The sequence below is a fragment of the Fusarium musae genome, chromosome 9, assembly GCF_019915245.1.
Source record: "Fusarium musae strain F31 chromosome 9, whole genome shotgun sequence".
Taxonomy (NCBI): Eukaryota; Fungi; Ascomycota; class Sordariomycetes; order Hypocreales; family Nectriaceae; genus Fusarium; species Fusarium musae.
The window spans coordinates 250706-271807 of record NC_058395.1 but is presented as its reverse complement, the minus strand read 5'-3'; the positions used below and the strand labels follow the sequence as shown (position 1 = coordinate 271807).

Below are 21102 nucleotides of genomic sequence, written 5' to 3'. Positions count from 1 at the left end.
ACTATCTCCCGTGATATATTATTTACATCTCGAAACCCGCTGCTCATAACGTTAAGGCGCTTACTTGCCTCGGCACCGTATGTATTATCCCACCATCCCATGGACGTATTCCCATATTTATAAGGATCATGGGACCCCCACGACGCGATCCCTGATATCCCCTGATACTGCACACTCATAACTCCCTGAAATGCTGCCTCCCGGTTCTTGATTTGCTGCATCTGTTTTAAAAACTCAATCTGCCGTATTGTTTGGTCATATATGTTCATTCTTTGAGCCGCAAATGCCTTCAACTCTTCTAGTGCGATATCTGACTCTACAGATCCAGGCGACCCGGCTTCGCAGACTTGTTTCCACATTTCACGCATCCGTGGCGACCAGATTTGACACATCTGATATTCCTTGTAGACTATTCCATTTATAGGCATGGCATTACCTAGGGTCGTTGCGGATACGAAGTCGTAATAGCATTCCTCGCAAAAGAGCAAACCCTCATAACCCCACCACCTGACGTTTTGCAAAGCGCCGATGCGAGGACAAAGAGGGACTCGACAGAACTTTACCGCAAAATTGGAAAAGGCATCGAAGTTCCCCGTGTAATTGGCCTCGTAGAGCTTCTGACATAGCCGTTCATATCGCGGCGCCGACGGGTAGAAACTACACAACATCGGGGTCTGAAGCTCCCCAGGTGGCAAGAGAATCTCGACGAAGTAATGATCCAGGCCTCTGCTCTTAATGGCGCCAGCATAACAGCCTTCGCAAATCGAAAATTTGGGACACTCGCTGACCAATGTGAACCACCGTCCACCTGTGATGCCGGCCGATGTACAGAGCGACAGACCGCTGATGGTTCTAACGGCCCCGACAAAGATGGCATGATCTTGCCGTGATATGGCAGCTTCCAGCGCCCATTTGACTGATGATTGACTAAGAGCGCAAGACCATTGATGGTTCGGGCCTGGTGGTGGCACTGACGATATGTATTCATTGGCGAAAGCCTCGTTGGCCAAGAAGTCCATGTAGCAAGTCTTACAAGCGGCGAACAAATCCGCCACGCCGGGACGGAGCTCAAGCCACTCTCGGCTGTCCGCCTGAACAGCCGTGCCTGTACACTCTTGTTGTATTAAACGTTCATAGGCTCCCTCCACGAATGCATCCCAGTTATCGAACTTAGCAAACCTGGCCACAGACTGACGAGTGTATGGGTATCCCATATGACAAACGGTAGTAAGTGGACTCTGTAGAGTCTCTTGGCAGAATCTACCTTCAAAAGCGGTACCCGCTACGTACAGCTCGTAGCAAGATTCACAAGCGATGAAGCCTTCGATATCGTTACCAGACATGCGATACACAACCGCTCCAACACTGTACTCAGCCTCAACACCAGCACTGCAGGGTCCCACCTTGACGAGCCTATTTAAGAACCCGCAGAGGTTCTGTATGCTCCTTGATTGCAATGCTTCTGGCCAGAGGACATTCTTTATTCGCGGTATCCAGAAGCTGCAGGACACCGGCGGGTCGCCCGTCATTTCGAGCGCTTCGAAGTGGTTTTTTAATGATGATGACGCGATATGATTGTTATAGCAAGTCTCGCAAATTAAGTAGCCAGGTGTATCCTTGAGATGAACCCATATCGCGGGGTAACTGATTCGTCGGGCCTGTGGGCAAGATGGTGAGCCAACTGGGGCGGCATGATACGTTGCAGGAGAGACAGTTGTCGAATGCTCTGAATGGACTTTAATGCGTGATAATTGGTCGGTAACTGCATTCATAGTATTGAGGCCGATGGATGACTGCTGATGACGACCGTCTGCTGGCTTGTCCTGAGGCATTTTGGTATTTATAGCGGGTTATCCGCTGTCGATACGCGATTTCTTAGTTCTGTCTCGGGAGGGAAGAGGCGGTGAGCGATGTTTTCATTATATGACAGAATTATCTTCTGATCGGCGAATATGGGCTTTTGTATAGAGCTTTGGGTTCGATATAAGCACTCAGTTTCAACAATGGGCTTCACTTCGCATTTTGAAGCTTCGAATCTATGTATTCAAATCAGATGCTCAGTAAAGCTGCCACACTTACTCGGCAGAACGGCAGCGGCTGAAATCCGCCGTTGCCGAACTTTTTCTGTCTGTTCTGAAGGGCGACCAGTAATGTTATGAGGATTTAATTCCGCCGTGGACCGTCGAGTGCTGGTTTCAGAATCAAGCCTGGGACAAGGCTGAATTGGAGCAGAAGTAGCAGTTTTAGGTCTAGCTCGATATTACGCAGCTGCCAAGCCACATGCTTATTAACGTTTTCCTAATAATAAACCCCTAATAAATAAATGGCATGCATCCCTCGGCTCATTCATAAATCGAGTTAGTATGATATCTTGAATCTATTGCTTCAATACACTTGCTCAACAACATGGCACCCAAAACAAGCCTGGCCCGGAGCGATAACCCCCCTCACGAAGTTGAAGAGTTAGAGTATCTGGAGGATCTGGAAACCAATGACAAGAGGCACGTGCGCTTTGAATCGCAGCTCCGAGGTCCCAAGTCTAGTCAGCTTGAATACCCTCGATTGCCCAAACCCAGCCGATATATTATCGCCAGGGTCTACTGGGCGTTACCGGGGCTTATCCGCTTCGCCATCATTATCTTTCCTATGGTCGCGATCTTCACCCTTATTTCACGCTATATATTTAGTGGACGCGATGTCCTCGGGCTAAGTGCCACATCGTTAACCCTCGTGTGCGCAAATATTGGAGTTGTTATGCTCATAGGTGTAAGTGTGCAGGTAGTCTTTTGGTCACCAGGAGGCGCTTTTTCCTTTCTTCGCAGCATCTTTGATGAAAGGGTTTGAGATTCCTTCCATCGCAATGCCTAAATATAACACCGCCGTTTCCAGAGTTATTTACTAACCACTCTGCCTTAATATAGCTTGTCTCGGATTCCTTGGTGGAACTCCGGCACGGAATCCGTTTACCACTGGCACAAAATGAGGCAATAGAGTTAACTTCCCTTGCATTTATGTGGTGCTTCTTTGTCCTGTGGGCTACATCTGGTGTCGTCCTATGGTTAAGTTTTGCCGCTTTTGAGGGCAACATCGCGGACCGCTATCTGCTAGCGCAACAGTTTGACACCAAAATATCACAACGTGGTGCTTTAGAGTTTGTGTCGTCCTGCATCAGGGGTACGATTCCAGAGCGGAATGCCACAATCAGCGACTTGGTTAAATGCCTTGAGAAGCTCGGCGTGCCTTCCGATGTTGTATGACAAGGTATGTCAATTGTAAGTTGGCAAAACTCCAAAAGCTGACACGGCTAATGTGACAAAGGAAACAACGTCAGCATCTTATGGATCAAGCCATTGAGGCAAGGCACACCGTCCATGGCTCTCAAGTGTATTTATAACTACAATGAGAAATTTCAGCACTCCATTACATGTAGCGCTTGACCCTGCTAGTTGTAACTTAGGTGTACATTTAAAGTAATGTCTTCGATGAATTGGGAATTGGATGCTGATTTATAATGTCGGTCTCTTGTTACACCGATTCTTATAGATGGCATTAGTAATGATGTAACTTGGACGAATGCCTTAAAAAGATTGCCTTCGTCACTAAGCAATGGACTACTGTCCTCAATCGACTTATGTGACGAAACTCCGTTCTGGATAAATCAGCAGCCATGAACAACAAGTCAGTTTTAGTCACAGGAGCAAACGGTTACATCGGCAGAGCCGTGGCCTGTGCGTTTGTGCGTGCTGGGTGGGTTACTTACGGTCTAGTTCGCTCGTCAAAGTTCATCGCATCGCTTGCAGTTGAAGAAATACTGCCAGTAGTTGGCGATATCGATGACATCGCCTCGCACAGCGCGATCTATGATGCCATCCCATCAACACTAAATGTGATCGTATCCACTACCGAGAATACATTTAATTATACTTCGCATTTCGACAATATTATCACGCTTCTTCGAACTCTTTCATTTTCCAGCTTGGCCAGGGGTGTTCGTCCTCTGGTAATCTTTACTGCAGGGAGCAAAGACTATGGTGTTGGACCACACTTTGCTGATAACCCTGACCTGACGCCGCACGATGAGCACTCAGATCTCCACCCTCCCCCCTTTGCTATTCCCCGTGTACAAAACATGTCGAAGCTGTTTCAGAATTATGATGCATTTGCAGCTGTGCTCGTCAGACCGACCAACGTATACGGCCGAGCTTCAAGCTACTACAGTGTCTGCTTTCGAGTCGGCTCCAGAGCAGCATCGAATAAACACTCAAATGAGCAAGTCCTCATCGCGCCAACACAGCCTAACTGGATATGCCATGCGCTACATATCGATGACTGCGCCGAGGCTTATGTCGCCATCGCGTCTGCACCAAGGGAAACTGTCGAAGGCGAGGTATTCAATATCTCATCCCAGCAATTTGAGACAGCGGAGAAAATCCTTGGTGCTATTGTAAAGGAGTATGGGCTTGCTGGAGGAATAAGATATGTGGACCTCAAAGACTTGAAACCTGATGAAGATTCATCGCTGGCAATGGTAGTTGGTTTCCCGCAATGGACGTGCTCGGAGAAGTTGAGGAGAGTGACAGGTTGGACAGACCGTCGCTTGCCTTTTTCAGATGCCATACATATTTACCGGCTTGCCTACGAAGCGGCCGCACACTTGAAGGACGAAAACGTGGAAAAGATTGGGAGAACTACTGGCGCAATAATGACTACGATACAAAGTCTAGAGTTATGATTAAGATATACTTTTCTGCACGATACTCACGCTTGGTTCCATCATCTAGGCCATCACTTCAAGGCGGAGGCTTGAAAGCCAAGTCGCCGATATTCACACGATGCTCAAGTATGCATCCTACCGAATGCCATACTAGGTGGCTGACCGAGCCAATGGAAAGACCAATTCAAGGCCACTGTCATCTCGACAATCTATTAGCTTTATCATATCCCTTAAGCTAGCCGATTTTCTCCTAAGCCAGAGAAATAAAAATTGATATATGCTCTTAATTGGCTGTAAAAGTTTATATCCCTCAAGCACACCCTCGGTAATATCTTTGGATTCGCTCCGGCCATCCTAGATCTCAACCAGGTCATCCACGAGGCTTCACTGGCGGACTTAGCTATCCTCTTGAGAGGTGCCATTGAAAAAGCTGAGAACGTCTATCTGGGAAGATAAACACTATTGTTTACGGCCTTGATGATGTGAGCTGTCTTGTGCCAACTTGTCTACTGGACATGCCGGGAAATAATATCATTCAGACAAGCTGGCGAGAATTTCCCTTTTATGACCTCAAGTGGGGTGATGCTTTTGGTGGTAATATTAAAGCTCTACGACCACCGTCTTGTGGGCTGATGCACGGCGTGCAGGTGATCCTACGCCTGTCGTGCCGTGATCGGCAACGCACCTCTCGACTGCCCATCAATGGACCAGCACAACACAGGCTCCAGCGAACACTCACACGGTGGCTCGCCGCTAGCGCCCTGCATCGCCACTAACGGCGACTTTCTACGCACTCTGGCCTATTGCCTCAGCACTGGATGCGCAGATATTTCGGCCGCGAAGCTTGAAGCCTACTGGGTTGGCCAAGCTACTGGGGATAAGACTGTGTCTGCTGAATGGACGTGTGGCGCTGCACTTGCGAATGTGACGGAGCCTCGGAAGAGGACTTATATTGCGGGGGACACGCTGAACTATACATCGCTTATAACGGATGCTGATTATCAGTATCAGCATGAGTTCAATGTGTTCTTTGACTGGGAATAAGCTGTTCAATCTAACTATGTGTAAGTTTAACCGTCGACTACACTGTCTGCGACGTCTATCAACGAATTTTACGTTTAGTATCATGTTGATCTCTATAGGAGTCGCAACACCAGTCCTCTTCTCGGCGCTAGGCTACCTCCCCTTCATGAACTGAGCCATAGATAATATCAGACCATATCTGATCTACCCATCAACCTTTCACGGCTACAACATACGCCCTCTTCCTTACCTTCTTGGTAACGTGCCAAGGACCGGCCAAGGGCTTTGGATCGCCATGTTTGTCATCCTCAATATCATCCTCGGCGCTGTCTCATATAAGAATTTCGCGTACCCTCATCCCGGGGGCTTTACTAAGTCAGCTGAGCTACTAGCATATGTCGGCTATCGAACAGGCTATATCTCGTTTGCCCTCCTGCCCCTCACTGTGCTGTTCTCTTCACGCAACAATATTCTCCTATGGATTACTGACTGGCCTTTCTCAACATTTCTGGTCCTTTACCGCTGGGTCGCTCGTCTCTGTGCGCTCCATGCAGTCGTTCACTCAATCACCCTCCTAGCCGCTTACATTAGTCTCGGCACCTACTACACGGACGTACACAAGCCTTATTGGATCTGGGGCATCGTTGGGACACTATGTCTAGTACTCCTTCTCGCGCAGAGCACTCTATGGTTTCGTCGCGCTTCGTATGAAGTGTTTCTCGTCCTGCATATACTCCTCGCTGCCTTCGTCATAATTGGATGTTGGTATCATGTCTACTTCTGGAAGCCATTCTCTGGATTATACGAGCTGTGGATCTACATGGTCTGCGCCGTGTGGTTCTTTGATCGTTTCATTCGCGTACTACACGTTGCCAAGAATGGTCTTTGCCAAGCTAGTGTCGTCGAGCTGTCTGATGAGATCGTCCGCTTGGATATCTCTGGTGTGAGATGGCTCTCTCCCCTTGGTCATCATGCCTACATCTACTTTCCTACACTGCAGCCTTTTCTCCCGTGGCAGAATCATCCTTTCTCAATCACAAATACCGCATTGCTACAGGAGACATCTGCAGCGGCATCGTCGCATTCGGATGATGTCGAGCTGAGCCAAAAGATCTCCCAAGTTGCCATAAAAAAGAGGTTTACAGGCACTGATAGTATCTCCCTCTTTATCAAAAAGCGCAATGGCACAACGAGCCTATTACGGAAACACCCAAACTTTCCTGTGCTGCTCGAGGGACCCTTTTGTGGTAATCTCAGCCGTGATGTGCTCAAGTGCGACAGAGTACTGCTCATTGGTGGTGGAATTGGTATAACAGGCCTGATCTCCTGGGCCCGAGCACACATGAACGTTAAGCTAGCGTGGAGTCTGAAGGAGTCGTCCAGGCCACTTTTGGGAGATCTCGAGCCAGCACTAAGCCAGGTGGCAGATAAGGTGGTTTTTGTTGCTGAACGGTTAAATGTTCACGCGCTTCTACTTCAGGAGGTCAAGGCAGGTTGGAAGAGAATCGGGGTTGTTGTTTGTGGTCCAGCTGGTCTTTGTGATGATACTCGTGCAGCTGTGGTGAGTCTGGGAAGGATGGGCGGGGCTGCATTTGAGTTAGAAGTTGATGCTTTCAGCTGGTGAGCTCAACACACTGTAGTCTACAAACATCGCTTTGCAAGTCTGAAAGAGTCTTATGGTATGTATTTCAGTGACTACATGATTCCTGGTCAGCTGAAGCGTCCCTGATCGGTATAACAACACTCCATCGCTTTTGCTTCCTCTGGACTCTTTCCTCGTGAAGTCACGTTATGTAAAGATCGTCCTTAAATCAGCTTGAGAATCCAAAGCTGGTCGGTACGGAGATCATTGAGAGATCCGTGCGATCCAACGATACGAGTACTTGAAAGATGCTATCATTAGTAATGTTTTCCAGCTTTCACACAGAAAGGATTACTCACCCGTACTGGGCGCTACCGCCTTGGAGGGTAACAAAGGTTCCAGCCGGGATGTTCTCAATCCTGCAATCTTAGTTAGTATTTTGAAACTCTCCCATTAGGCTAGCTTACTTGACAATGGTTCCATGAGCGGGGAAGTATCCAACAGGACGAATGCACCAAAGCTGATGCCCGCCGAAACCGCTGTACTGCCAGCCAACAATCTGAGTACCATCAGATGTACCGCCGTTGTACAGATCCATGGCTCCTGTTGAAGATTCAGCATCACACCCTCAATATGGGTCAGTAGAGGTACTTACGTCCAGAAGCCCTGACGTTCTGAAGTCTGAACTGGGGCTGGTCATCAGGCCCGTGCTGGTACTTGACGCACTTCCACTGCTGGTTCTCGTTCAGATGGGCTTGCCATCCGATGCAGGGAGTGCCGTCGGGAGGGTTGGTGAAGCCTAGTCTTGGATTAGAGGGGGGAAGTAGAGTGTGGGGAGGAGCGTACCATCTTTGAGATCGATCGCGGTGCCGGTTTCGAAGTTGACAAAGGCTACGGTCTTGCCTTCGAGATCGTGAGCGTTGACCATGGACATGTTGATGGTTCTTTGGGTGATTGATGGAAGTAGTGTCTTGTTGATGTGATGAGAATTGTTTGTTCATCAATAAATAGAGAACGACGGCTGAGCTTTATACATTTTCCATCCGTGATCCAACGGAACGGCGTTGATCATTTTCCTCCAAAGGATTCCAGCTATCCATCTGAAAGTACGGTGGAATATCGGTGAAGGTCGACATTGAAGCCTGTCAAATGAGGCTTGATTTACCAATTGCAACAAAAGTGAGGCCTTCCAATATCTGCCATATGGGGACGATAGTTCAACGAAGCAGATGCCGCTCCTCTGCAATTGGTCATTAAACTCCCCTCAGCTGGCGCCAGTCCAGCCCCATTACTAAAACACACGCATGGTAGTATCTACGCTCGGACGCTGCCGAAATCTCACTGCAGACGGCAGGTCTCAGCTAGCCACAATTGCAAAGACCCCGCTCAACATCATGTCCATTGTTCGAATAGCCATAGTAGATTATACTACACCTACAAATGCCGACAGCTGCATATTAAATGTCTCAGAATCAGGTCACATTCCCCAGTCTCAGCTCGCCCAAGTCACGCCATGTTGAACCTTTCTACTCCTATGAGATCTGGCAACTCGCCTTTGAGGCATCCCCATCTGAATGACTACCCCTCCCAGAGAAACTCCTGCTTAATCCCCGGTATCAACGGCCTCAGCGCCATACCATAGTCCCCTCCATTCGGCGTCCTCATAAGCGTATGAATGTGAAACTTTGCCGGTTCCTCATTATTCAGGAAAACACCTGAATGGTGATCAAACTCAAAAATAACCACTGGGCTTTGGATCCGATAGTAAAAAGGGTCATTATCACCGAAGCCTCCAATCCAGCACCAATACGTCTCATGGAACCACTTCTTCAGCAATTCCAGGCGCAGCTTCCTCGCTTTGTCTGGTAAATAAAGGAAGAACTCATTCGCAATGCCGAGGATGTAGTCCTGCTGTTCGGTTGACATATCAGACACGAGAATTCCCTCGTAGGGAACGATTCTGTTATCGCGGTAAGCACCGCAGAGGTGGCGTTGATCATCATGATTCCACCGTCCATGGGGCATCGCAGGATCCTTCATAAGTTTATACAATTGCGAAGCTTGTTGCAGCTCTGGTGAAAGACTCTGCATTAGACGCAATCCGAGACTTTCCTCTCTGTCCAGAATTCTTGTACCCTTGTAAGGTCCCTCATCAATAAGATTAGGCTCCGCGCCCGTGAACCATGGCGACACCACAATCTGGGTCTTGTACAGGAAGATGTTGAGACATAGATGATGCCCGTAGAATGAATACCCCCAAGGCCGAGATGTCGATGGTTCACCGAAAAGAACGAAATTGTAGGAGAATTCGTTCATGATGGCGGGCGTCTCGACCAGTTCGCCTAGGAAGTGATTCACACGCATGGCTCCAAGGGCTTTTTGGTATCCTTCTGGCGAGAGCGTGAGTTCCAGAACTTTAAGTGTTTTGGACCTTAGGTCGTTTGAGAGTTCATCGAGACGAATTCCTTTGTCGCTGAGGAGGAACTCGGGGTTTGACCATGAGCGCCATTCAGGGCTGTCGATATGATAGCATGTCTTGCGCTTCTGACCCTGGCTCAGGCTGGCGCAGAGGTCTTTTGCGGCCTCGACGATGGTGTCGATGGGTATGCCATCGTCTTGCAGCTCAAATAAACCATCTCTGACGACACCTACTTCGCGTTAGCCGATTGTCATGACAGACTCAAACCGGCAGAGAGAATCGCATACCATCATTTGTGACGCCCTTGTAAGGCTCCTGGAACAAATTACGCCAGTGCAGGTACAATCCATGAAGCCAAGGCGGTTGGCCCTCTTTCTTGAAAATATCAGCATATTCATAAGAATCCTGCTTCTTCATATTCTGAAAGCGCGGCTGGTTCAGGTCGGGAAGATACTGGCGAAAAGCCCCATCGGAGCCCGACTGAGAAGTCATGATTGATGCTTGCTCACGTATCCCAGTGTGTACAAAGCTGGAGTATGAATGAATGTATGGGTCAATTTGTAACGACGCGATCCCTTCAAAATACAACGGATGTATCATACGTTTCTGGCTTCTAATATCCGTGATTCTTACGACGACTGGTGGTTGTTGATTGGTGTGCGGGTTTTCCGCTGCATCACCAAATGCGGGGTTGGAAGTGGGTGAGCGGGATATCCGGGGTCCGATACAGGAGGGGAGGTCGGCAGATAATAGCGGAGTTGGCGGGCGGCTTCGTTCGTCAGAGTCAATAATATTGCGAGTACAAAGTGATACCAAAAGGTGCACATTGACTTGAGACAGGTAATAGCAGATTATTCACGATATGGCTTCTTCTGCATTCAAGCGTAAGTGGATCCCCGTACAATGTGTCAGTGTGTTCTATGCTAATGATGAGACAGGTCTTGTGCGCTTCGTTCCTAAGTCAGCGCCCTCTAGCATCTTGATCGGAGAGCCTGTGCAAGCTTCTCTAGATGTCGGATTGGCATCTCGTGAAGGAAAAGATATTACTGTCAACGTCTTTTCAGGACGGTCTGTCTTGTCGCCTGGTTCCCGAACAGACCGCACTGAATCCGTTGAACGACTCTTGTCGCCTTTAGCGCAGGAGGAGGTTGGGACTATCCGATGTATCGGATTGAACGTAAGTGAATTCGTTCTAAGATGTGAATAGACTGGGAACTGATTTTCTGCAGTACGTTCAGCATGCGAAGGAGGTCAAGATGGATATCCCTACAATCCCCACGCTGTTCCTGTAAGTCGGTCACCAGCTGATGACATCCACTATACTGACCTGTGTTTCAGTAAGCCCAACACAGCACTTGGTGACCCGTGGCCAGCTCCAACTCTCCTCCCCAAAATCACTCAAAACGACGGAAGCGGTGACTTTGAGTCCGAGCTGGCTGTCGTGATTGGCAAACCAGCCAAGAACGTTTCCGAAGAGAACGCCATGGACTACGTCCTAGGCTTTACAGCCGCAAATGACGTCTCAAGCCGAGTCTCTCAGCTGAACCAGTCACAGTGGTGTTTCTCCAAGGGCTTTGATGGAGCTTGCCCTATCGGTAATGTCTCTGCCTGGAGGTGGCGATAAAAAGCTAATCAGCGACAGGTCCAACTCTGGTGTCAACCTCGGAGATTCCAGATCCTTCCAAGCTTCATATTCGTGGCCTGAAGAATGGCAAGGTCATGCAAGACTGCTCACTTGAGTATGTGCCGCCATTTCCCCCTCTTCCAAGAGCTTATCAGCTAACATTGGCCAGCGACCTCATCTTCAGTGTTCCCAAGCTGATCAGCTTTTTATCACAAGGCACAACCCTTCCTGCAGGCACCGTCATTATTACTGGTACACCAGCTGGAGTAGGCATGGGTAGGAACCCCAAGGAGACCCTATCCCATGGCGATGAGTTCAGGGTTGAGATCCTGCCACATATCGGGACATTGGTCAATACCTTTGAGAACGAGTAGCTAGACAATTTACAATAGATACTTATAAAAAATACAGATCTCTTTTTTTATCTAATATTTGCAAGAAAAAAAAAAAAAAAGATGAGTGGTGTAGTAGGCTTTTTTGTTGTTTTTTGTGTCTTGTGGTTTCGCGCTCTGTCGTTCTCTATCGTCCCCTTTCTTTCTTTCTTTTTTTTCTTCTTCTCATTTAACACTGTTATCACTGTTCTTTCTGATTACGGTTACATCTGTTCTTTCTATAGGGAATATATCATTGTATCGCGGGAAAGATATCACAGTTATCCTGTTCTTTCCGCGGTAGTCGTCTGTCGTGGTCGGGAATTGTAGCGATGGACTCTCGGTTTTTGAGTTCGGAATCTCGAGGCTCGTGGCCTGTTTCTCGTGCCCACTACACCACTCGTGTTTCGGTTGTGCTGGTAGTACAGAGTTTTTGGTCCATAAAGGTTGGTTTCGTGCTCAGTGTTGCTCGTCTGTGAGGTGGGCACGTGCCTGGGGATGTTGTCAAAGTTTGTTTGAGATGAATGAGTCAGTTCAGCCACTCAGGGGCACGCGACCAACCAACTCTATCGACGAGCCTTTAGGCCACAGAGCGGCTCTGCTATGAAGGTCAATAGCAGAACATGATTTTCACGAAGAGCCGAGCGACAAAGAATAGAATACCATTTCTTAGAGGATTTCTGCATTGCATTCACGGGGGAACCTGTCTAGTTATGAGCTGGATATAATCCCCTCAGTTAATACTTATGACTTGTAGCCTAAGTTGGCATAAATAAATTGGCATTACATTCTCCTAAGCATTTTAGAGTCATGGCCATCCAGCCGGCTGATACTGATGTGCATTGAGCCTTAGTTGCTGACTTTAAGAATGAGCAGTCAGTTATAGATAGTAGACATCATGAAGCAAAAATACATATGTGTTATAACATGTCAATTGCAAAAAAGGAAGAGTGGTGTAGTAGGTTGACTGGGAAACTTTTCCCATGCTAGTGTCTTAATTGCTGTTATCTATGCTCTTTTGGTGGGGAGAGACGCTGTTATCACTGCTCTTTCAGAGGGGGATACGGCGTTGGACTGCTGTTTGTCTCTGCTCTTCTACCGTAGGGCTGCTGTTGGCTCTGCTCTTTTTGTGATTAGAGGGAGGGAGTTGAACCGGTGGATGTCAAGATTTTGGGTTTGGATCTCACAATCCGGAGGAGGGCGGTACCTACTACACCACTCTGGTTTTGGTTGTGCTAGTAATACAGACCTTTTGGAATATAATACTTCACACTGGGCGGTCCAGAGTTAGTCATCTGTGAAGGAGAAGCTTGGAGAGACGTGTCTGAGTTTTCAGGGAAAGTCTATCACCCTTCCTGCACGGTTATAGAATGGGGAACGGTAGGCAGCCACAGTCGTGTGTGAGGCGCGTAATGTGAGCCATTAGCTAGGCAGCCACATTCTACGCTGATATGCAATGTAGATTCAGTACACAAGATGGCAAATCGAACACACACATACCAGATATGTCTGGTAACCAATGTATTTCACGATATCTGCCTGGCCTTCTGATCTAGCTATCCAGCAAAGGAGGGACCTTCTCAACGAGGTACTCAACAATAGCATCCGGTCCCCTCTCAACCTGTAGACCCGTAGGAATAGCATGAAGTTTAATATCAGGCACAATAGACTTTGCCAACGAGTGAATCTGCTCCGCCTCTTCCGCAGACCACATAGAAGCCGAGAACTGCGAAACAAAGTTAGACTCATCACAGAAGCTTTTGGAGTGATATTTCACTCACCAATACATTCGGCTTGTGCTCCGTTACTTTCGGAACAACCTCATCGATGCCTGAATTAAATTAATAACTTGCTCATATTGCCTCGTTGACAAACTTACTTGAACAGTTGTCCACGTGGATGATCTCGTAGTCATCTTGCAGCTCGGTGATTAAGCGTCCGATGAGGCGTTTTGCGCGCTCTGGCGCTGTGTTGACGGTGACTAGTCGGAATGGGCCTTTTCTTGTAGACATTTTGATGATACTTTGCTTGGAGAATTATTTGGTCAAGTGTTGTTTGAGGTGAGGTTAGTTATACACATTTGACGGCAGCTCGGATATACCTCGCCCGCTACCCCGCGGGTCTTCCGAGAGGATGTGGGGACGGCGGGTTTGGGGGGCCGGTCACGGAGACTGGATCAATCCGGACTGCGCCGACATGGGGAGCAGTCGGAATAGTAATGTAGCAAATTCCTTGTCGCGGCAAATAAGCGCAGAAAAAGTACAAAAAGCTGGCTACGTCCGGCCGGTTTTAGTGTTCTCACTAGGTTTCGCTTACCATGCTCAACAATTGGCTCCCGTCAGCCTGGGTAAACGCAGGGATTCGTGTTATTGCAAAAGACCTATGACCTATGGCGCTGCGAAGACATTTATTGGACAAGTGCTTGGATCTTGTATGGAGTCTCCAGCTCGGCTAATTGAATTATTTGTTGTCACGGTTCTGATCAATCGCACTATTACTTGACCATCCATCTCCAGCTTCCCCCCTGTACCCGCATCAGCCACCAATTTCCTGGATGGACTTGCAAGCCAAAGCAAATAGTCACGGTTGTCAGCGGACCCGCGGGTTCTGACGGCGAATCCATGATCTCCACTACTATTCAAGGTCTTTTCACTTCCTCTTACCTAAGGATCATTCCTGAGGCGCTTATCGACACCGACGCACAAGAGGTGGTTTCCTGTAGCATCGCCGAGAACCAGTTTAATGAGTTGGTTTGCGACTGGCCAGGTGGTGGGATTGCGGATTTCTGGACATGCAGTGGGAGTTGGATATTGGTGCAGCCGGGATATACTCTTCCTGGTAGCTTTTGTTCCGATCCTGTATATAAGATCAGTGTCCATGCGCAATTTGTTTAGTCTGGCTATGCCATAACATAAGAATCTTTTTCTTTTCTAGTAGATATTCAGTCTATTTAATTATTTAACCTTAAAGTCAGAAAATGTATCAGACGAGCCCTAACATTATTCTCCTAAATACTTCTTCTGGCCTACCCTGCCATGTCACCCATTCGTTGAGTTTGAATGCCACATACCCTACCACCCCTCCCTGTTTGCTATCTAGGTTGGCAAATGGTTGGGCAACCTCTCTTTTGCTAGTTCAGAATAGTCAGCATGATCAAAAGCGGAATATCTGTTGCCTGTGCATAATGAACAAGTGTAAATCCTGGGGATCAGCAATAGAAATATGCAACAAAAGGACTCCCAGTTTCTAGATCGCGTTCAATATAAGAGTTTCAAAAGCCCTGTGGTGTTTCGGTAATCATGGTATGCTCGAGCCGAAGATCCCGTTCTTGCAGGCTCGTCTAGCTAGGTTTAATGGAAGGATTATTGACCATGCATGCCATAAAATCTGTTGGAGAACCACCAGCGGGGACGATTTCTATACTCGATGAGCCCTCTGAGTCGACAAACTATTTGTAGGAAGTGAGGCGGACGCAGTGGCCTACTTATATGCGGGTGCCAAGTGCGATGAATGACTGGATCTTAGCGATGCCTTTGGTCAACGAATCAATATATTGAGCGTGAGAGTCTGGTCTTTTCGCAACGCTGGTATATACGATAGATCATGTTGATTTTCTCATGCAGTGGTCTTTGCTCTGTAAATACTACAGTCGTGAAGCTTTCCCGGATGCTTTTTAACTGTCGGGGTTAGAAATGAATCGCGACGTTGACCCCACAATCAATGCTTTGCGTATCTCAACGTAAGACTTTGTAATGCTGACATATTGACATAAATATTACAAATCGACGTTAATGAACCAATGACATCCGAATTTTGATCCCAAGGCGCCAGAGATTTTGCATCGTGTTCTGAAGTTCTTACCTCTTCACTACAAGTCGGTGACTTACATTAATAGGCTAAGTGCTTTAGGATGCTCTTTTGCTTATCTCTTCTCCCCTTCCTGACGACCCTATTCTCCATTGCCTTTTCTTTTCTTTCTTCCTAGTCTCCGAAAATAAACACCACTCGTTTTAGAGAACGGTCTGCAGTGCTACCAAAAATAAGTTATTCAGCGAATGATCGTCAAATTTGTACGGCTTGATCATGTTGCTCTTGCTTCTCAAACCACGCTACGGCTCATCTATTCTGAAAACAATCAGAATAGCACAAGAACGGTAAGTAGCTAGCCTGGAAATAAGTATGCATCATGCTTCCGAGGTACAATATTTCCGGATGACAGATTCTGACATAGTTCAAAGTCCTTTTCACTATAGCACGAGATACTATAGACAAACAAATGCCGCCGAAAAGCTTACCCACCCTTTGACCGTATGGGACTGCGAGCCGGTACGCCTACTCATGAAGTCGTTCAAACTTGTTCAATAGAAGAGTCTAAGTTACTGCTAGCTTTATCAGAACATGACGCCGATTCTAGGATGGGCACTCAAGGGAGACGTCAATGTCGAACGGATGAGTAATTCACTCAAACTGTCAGTTCTCCGTAAAGCGCCGTGGCTGAGCGGGCGTCTGGCATGGAGAGACAAACGCGTAAGAATCGTCATCCATTCTTGATTCCCTTTTCATAACGATATTCATTTCTCTCAGACGCTGATACTTTCCGGCTAAAGTTTAAAATCGATATCCCCGAAGCGTTGCAGGAACAGTCTGAACCCTTTAGGGTCACTACATTCAAAGCACCAGATCGAGCTCTGCATGAGATTCTTCCCAACTACGTTCCTCCTGGATCAGCGTCTCCTTCTGTTAAACGATTCGACCCTCGTAAGGTCCCCTGCTTACAGCCTCTGGCAGCCTTCACGAAAACAGCGCACCAGTGTGTAAGCCAGGATGAGCGGTTGATGCATCTTCATTTTGTGATGGCCAAAGACCTAACTTTGATGTGCGTGGCATGGCAGCATGTTGTACTCGATGCACCCGCCCTGAAACTGATAGTTGCCGAGTGGGAAAGTCTTCTTGCCAACGATATTAAAATCCGCACGGGCGTTCCGGATGACCATAGACCGGAGGTTGAGGGACTAAAGGACAGACCCAACTTGGATCAACTGATCAATACCCTTCAAACGAATTCTCCCTCCTCCTTTCCGGGGTGGGCGGCCGTCTCCCTTTGGGGTGGATTGAAGTTGAAGATACTCTCTAAGATTTATAGTCTTCGTTATCCGCGCACATTTGGAACGGCGTACTTGCCCCCAAAGCTTGTTGCGGGACTGGTTACGCGGGTAAGGTCAAACGCTGGTCCAGGAGTAGTACTCTCAAGAAATGACATCGTTGCCAGCTGGTTCTACAAGGTAGGATAATCATCCGTTAGATTCACTGCTTTGATTATATCCATTCGAAGCGAACAGGCTGACAAAATAATAGGTAACATGCGGAATCTATGAACCAAGAACAGCTACAACCTTATCTCGAGCTGTGAATCTGCGTGGGAAGCATCATCTCATCTCGCCCAGTGTATCAGGCAACGTCCTAGGCCTGGCCGTCATGCCGAGTGTTCCATCTGGCGCACTTCAGAATGCGTCACTCGAAGATCTAGCATTGACAACTCGCCGTTCTGTAGAGAAGTTCAAAGATCCAGACTACGTCTCTAAATTCCTGGGTTTCAGGATGGATTGCGGTAATGCAGGCCGCATTGCGGTTCCGCAAGTGAAGTTCAGCAATCAGCGATGCCTCGTTACATCTTTTGTGAATCTGGGACTTTCGAATCCGAAATTCGGAGAGGGGGTGTCAGTAGAGAGACCAGTACAATTGACCATGGAGCCGATTGTGATAAGAGTCATTGATGATGCTAGAGGCGGCTGGAGTATCCATGGAAACCTACCACATGCAGCTTGGGATGCTTTGGAGAGAAACATGGAGCGTATAATGGAAGAACTTGATGCTAAATCCCAGCCGAAAGTAATCTAAACCTGTGTCAAAGGGGCTTAGGAGAGCATCTACTATGGCGAAACATGTTCGAACAATGAGCATCGTTTACTTTTATTGATCTTATTGCGTGTCCAAGTACTTCCTTTCCTGTGAGTTTCTGTGCATGCGCTTGCCCACATATTCCTTTTGCCTCATGAGAAGTTAAAGAGTTCTCGAGCACTAGAACCAAGGCGTGAGCACGTCTGCACTCAAGGGGTGTGAGACGCAACTTCAAATGTAGCTCCCTCCCCACAATCCCCCCCAGTCGCAAATCCACCACCACAAACATCCTGAACCGAAACCGAAATCCCCGTGAAATTCTCATCAGAGTCAACCTTTCCAGGAAACTTGTTATCGCCAGCCTTGACTTCACAGCCGTTAATCCTTCCAAACGCGCTGGCAGCACAGTTGAAGGAAAACTCTCCCTCCCAGCAAGACGACCTGATCTTGAGCTCCATGTTGGGGTTAGCGCATGGAGATGCGTTGCCGGGGTAGGACTCGCTGTAGAGCTCCTTGCCCGTGTTGTCGGTGATGGTCAGGCCGCTGTCGTGGCCGGTCTGGGTGCCGCCTGGGCCGCCGGTTGCGAAGTCGCCGCGGGAGTAGATAAAGTTGAGGTTGTTGGCGGCGAGGGCGGAGCTGGCCATTGCAGCAGTGAGAAGGAGGGCTTTGAAAGACATGTTTGATTGAGTCTAGTTATTTGAAGAGTTGTTATATGAAGTTGTGTTTGAATGGTTATGATATCAAGCCAGAAGGCACCCTCAGCCGGTTTTATAGTTTTTTTCCAAACAGAGTAATCCTCCTTTGTGGTTGTATTAAACTTTCTGGTATACCAAATCAAGCATACCGAAACCTGAGTTTCTTGGAAATCATCACGATATCTAGGGTTCAGATCCAACTTACATACACCGCTCGAAAGAGATACTATAACAAGTAATCGGCCCGCTTCCTTTGATGCTGATCGCAGAACGCGCCTGAAAGATCAGCACACTGCTCCATCATCCTTCCAGGCTGTCAGAATCGGGATTCGTGGATTTCTATTGATCTGGTCCGATCGTCATCAAAGCCTCGTCCTCGTTACATCGGTACTGGATACTACCCCATACGGAGAATAATTGAGTCAGTGTGGAGATTCTTCAATATTTTGACATAATTTATTCCTTTCTGAATGTCGCTGGTGATAATACGAGTATTTTGCGGCTCAATCGATGATATCTTAGACACGTGGTATCGAGCATTGACTCGGCAGAACGCGCACGTCTCTTTCAAGTTAAGCTGGAACTCTTTTCTCAGTTAAACAGAGCAAGCGCTCTAGACTATTGAAGCTTGTAGCAATAGCTTAGTTATCCTGCAGGAAAGTGGTCAAACGACCGAATTGTGGCTGTGAGATGCATCACTAGCAGATCTTAGTCGCTATAGTGTGTTTTTGAGGTTCTGCTTAATGTCTACAAAGAGGTTCAAGAACTGATCAGATAAACTCGCGTCGCTAACAATTGCCGACATACAAAGGATCTATCTTATAAGAAATCATGCGTACGTATTATCGAAGTTTCAGGTGCCTTTGCTCCAGTATACTCTTGGACGCTAGTTCTTGTGGCTAGACTATTCGGGAACAGATTATTCTAGACTCTTAGCTATATTCAAAGTGGCTGGCTGGCCTGCGATCTAGACCTCTCTTGTGAGACAAGCGGCCATATTTGGACGCTCCTTAGTTTAGGTATTGAGATAGCGTATCCTTATCTCGATGTATATAATGGGTCTCATGTCTTTTTACTATATGGTTCTATCACCGCAACCTCGATTAGAGAAAGTCCCACTGAAAAACTCTCCCCCTTCGATCTCAGCTTTTCCTCCTTTCCCAGCCATATTCACTTCAATCATGTCGACTTCCTTAACTTGGAGCAACCAAAATGGCACCATTGTCATCAGCCGCGATAACTTGCGGGACTTTTACGCCCAAAGCCTGCAGAACTACCTTCCAAGCGTTTGCTTCCAGGCAGAAGCCCACTGCGAAGTTCATCATCTGATGGACTGCGACATGAGTTTCTCCATCAGACCTGGTGGTCAGCCCAACTTGAGTCAAGCGGCTGGCGAAACAGTATTATCCTACAGCTACAGCAACCAGGACCACGATGGGGCGGGCATCAACAACAACATTGGTTACTGTATGATTGGCACAACCTACAATATGAACATACAGTTCACCAATGCCAATGGCGGTGCATCTGTTGTCATTATCCAGCATTTAGTGATTAACTATGACCTTAAAAAGCACTTCACCACAAGTAGCGGGAGCGCGGTTGACAAAACCATTGTTGACACATATACCCTCACTATTGGCGAGAGTGGCATCCTGAGCGCAGGTCTCGACTCTCAGACGACGAACAATCCGACTGCCACTGCGAATAGTTTCCAGGCTTTCTTCACTGATTACAATGCGTTTATGGGAGACATGCAAAGTCCGGGCGATGCTCTTGTATCAACTGGCGCGCTGAACATCCCTCTATCCAACAAGGCCGCATACAGCTTCCCGAGCGGTCAGACCTCAACTTTCAAGGGTGTTCAGTTCTCGGACACTCAAGACCTTGTTGCTACTGTGGCATAGATTGATACTATGACCGCTCTTTCCACTTTGGTCTCCCAGGAATGGCCGGTGTTCTTCGGCAGAGCTAGAGGAAGGGGAATATGGAGAAACTATAAAGCAGTACTGGTATCAGTTCTTGTACTTAGGCTGGCACACTCGGGCTGCTCTTGTTAGCTGATACGATAGTTGAACTGGTTAAAGTACCTAACAGTTCCATTATAACATGCATGTATGCCTACGACCGCTTATGCATGCTGCCTGCTTCCGATATCAAGACCTGCACTACTCTCCGCTCTATAATCATTATGTGTTGACGCCACCGGATGGTTTCCCTCAAGAGTCACACTAGATCAATCAGTGAGAGTGTCAAGATCAAGCTGAGGTCGAGTTTCAAGTAAAAGCTTCTATAGCTGTTAGTTGCGGTGCAGGAGAACACCTTGTTCTCGTAGCTGCTTGATTGTTTCCTTAGTCCATTCCTGGCATCGTCGCAGAGGTTTCGCAGGGTCAATCCTTCTAAGGCCATCATACTGCTTCTCTGGCGGAGGATTTGCTTCACAGATTGCCTTAACTCGAGGCAAATCGTTGCTTGCGATCACTCTCATCTCTGCCCATGACATGAAAGTTGCTTCCAACCTGGGACTTTGAGAGGTCTCCTTTATTTCGAGATTGAACCCGCTCATTGCATTCCCCGTGACGTTGAAGATGGTTCCCTCCTCTTTGTCGCCGGTCTTGATGAAAATTGCATGATGGTTTCGTGGCATGCCTATGGATTCGACGAAATAGACTGAATAATATAACATTCTCAAGGAGGAAAATTGTTAAAAGACTAACGAGGTTGGCAAAGGAAGAATGGCCCTTGAGGGGTTACAATATCACTGAACTATAGGTAG

General features: G+C 47.6%; 8 protein-coding genes across 8 annotated transcripts; 4 read left to right on the top strand and 4 right to left on the bottom strand.

Moving 5' to 3' along the window:
- Positions 1–3667: 3667 nt before the first annotated feature.
- J7337_011338 (uncharacterized protein) lies at positions 3668–4732 on the top strand (the record flags this gene model as incomplete). The annotated part of the gene is made up of 1 exon (XM_044828887.1): positions 3668–4732. The coding sequence occupies one exon, from the start codon at positions 3668–3670 to the stop codon at positions 4730–4732; it is 1065 nt and encodes a 354-aa protein (XP_044675562.1).
- A 1300-nt stretch (positions 4733–6032) lies between these two features.
- On the top strand, positions 6033–7466 carry J7337_011337 (uncharacterized protein; the record flags this gene model as incomplete). Its single annotated transcript, XM_044828886.1, has 2 exons — positions 6033–7357; positions 7430–7466. 2 exons carry the CDS (start codon positions 6033–6035, stop codon positions 7464–7466), a joined length of 1362 nt encoding a protein of 453 aa, XP_044675561.1.
- A 208-nt stretch (positions 7467–7674) lies between these two features.
- J7337_011336 (uncharacterized protein) lies at positions 7675–8253 on the bottom strand (the record flags this gene model as incomplete). The annotated part of the gene is made up of 4 exons (XM_044828885.1): positions 7675–7738; positions 7787–7922; positions 7975–8118; positions 8166–8253. The coding sequence occupies 4 exons, from the start codon at positions 8251–8253 to the stop codon at positions 7675–7677; spliced, it is 432 nt and encodes a 143-aa protein (XP_044675560.1).
- A 644-nt stretch (positions 8254–8897) lies between these two features.
- Positions 8898–10230, bottom strand: J7337_011335 (uncharacterized protein; the record flags this gene model as incomplete). Its single annotated transcript, XM_044828884.1, has 2 exons — positions 8898–9967; positions 10026–10230. 2 exons carry the CDS (start codon positions 10228–10230, stop codon positions 8898–8900), a joined length of 1275 nt encoding a protein of 424 aa, XP_044675559.1.
- Positions 10231–10600: 370 nt separating this feature from the next.
- Positions 10601–11736, top strand: J7337_011334 (uncharacterized protein; the record flags this gene model as incomplete). The annotated part of the gene is made up of 4 exons (XM_044828883.1): positions 10601–10915; positions 10968–11026; positions 11077–11333; positions 11381–11736. The coding sequence occupies 4 exons, from the start codon at positions 10601–10603 to the stop codon at positions 11734–11736; spliced, it is 987 nt and encodes a 328-aa protein (XP_044675558.1).
- Positions 11737–13285: 1549 nt separating this feature from the next.
- Positions 13286–13745, bottom strand: J7337_011333 (uncharacterized protein; the record flags this gene model as incomplete). The annotated part of the gene is made up of 3 exons (XM_044828882.1): positions 13286–13459; positions 13515–13564; positions 13613–13745. 3 exons carry the CDS (start codon positions 13743–13745, stop codon positions 13286–13288), a joined length of 357 nt encoding a protein of 118 aa, XP_044675557.1.
- Positions 13746–17712: 3967 nt separating this feature from the next.
- J7337_011332 (uncharacterized protein) lies at positions 17713–18308 on the bottom strand (the record flags this gene model as incomplete). The annotated part of the gene is made up of 2 exons (XM_044828881.1): positions 17713–17739; positions 17919–18308. 2 exons carry the CDS (start codon positions 18306–18308, stop codon positions 17713–17715), a joined length of 417 nt encoding a protein of 138 aa, XP_044675556.1.
- A 1199-nt stretch (positions 18309–19507) lies between these two features.
- Positions 19508–20233, top strand: J7337_011331 (uncharacterized protein; the record flags this gene model as incomplete). The annotated part of the gene is made up of 1 exon (XM_044828880.1): positions 19508–20233. The coding sequence occupies one exon, from the start codon at positions 19508–19510 to the stop codon at positions 20231–20233; it is 726 nt and encodes a 241-aa protein (XP_044675555.1).
- Between the last annotated feature and the right edge of the window lie 869 nt (positions 20234–21102).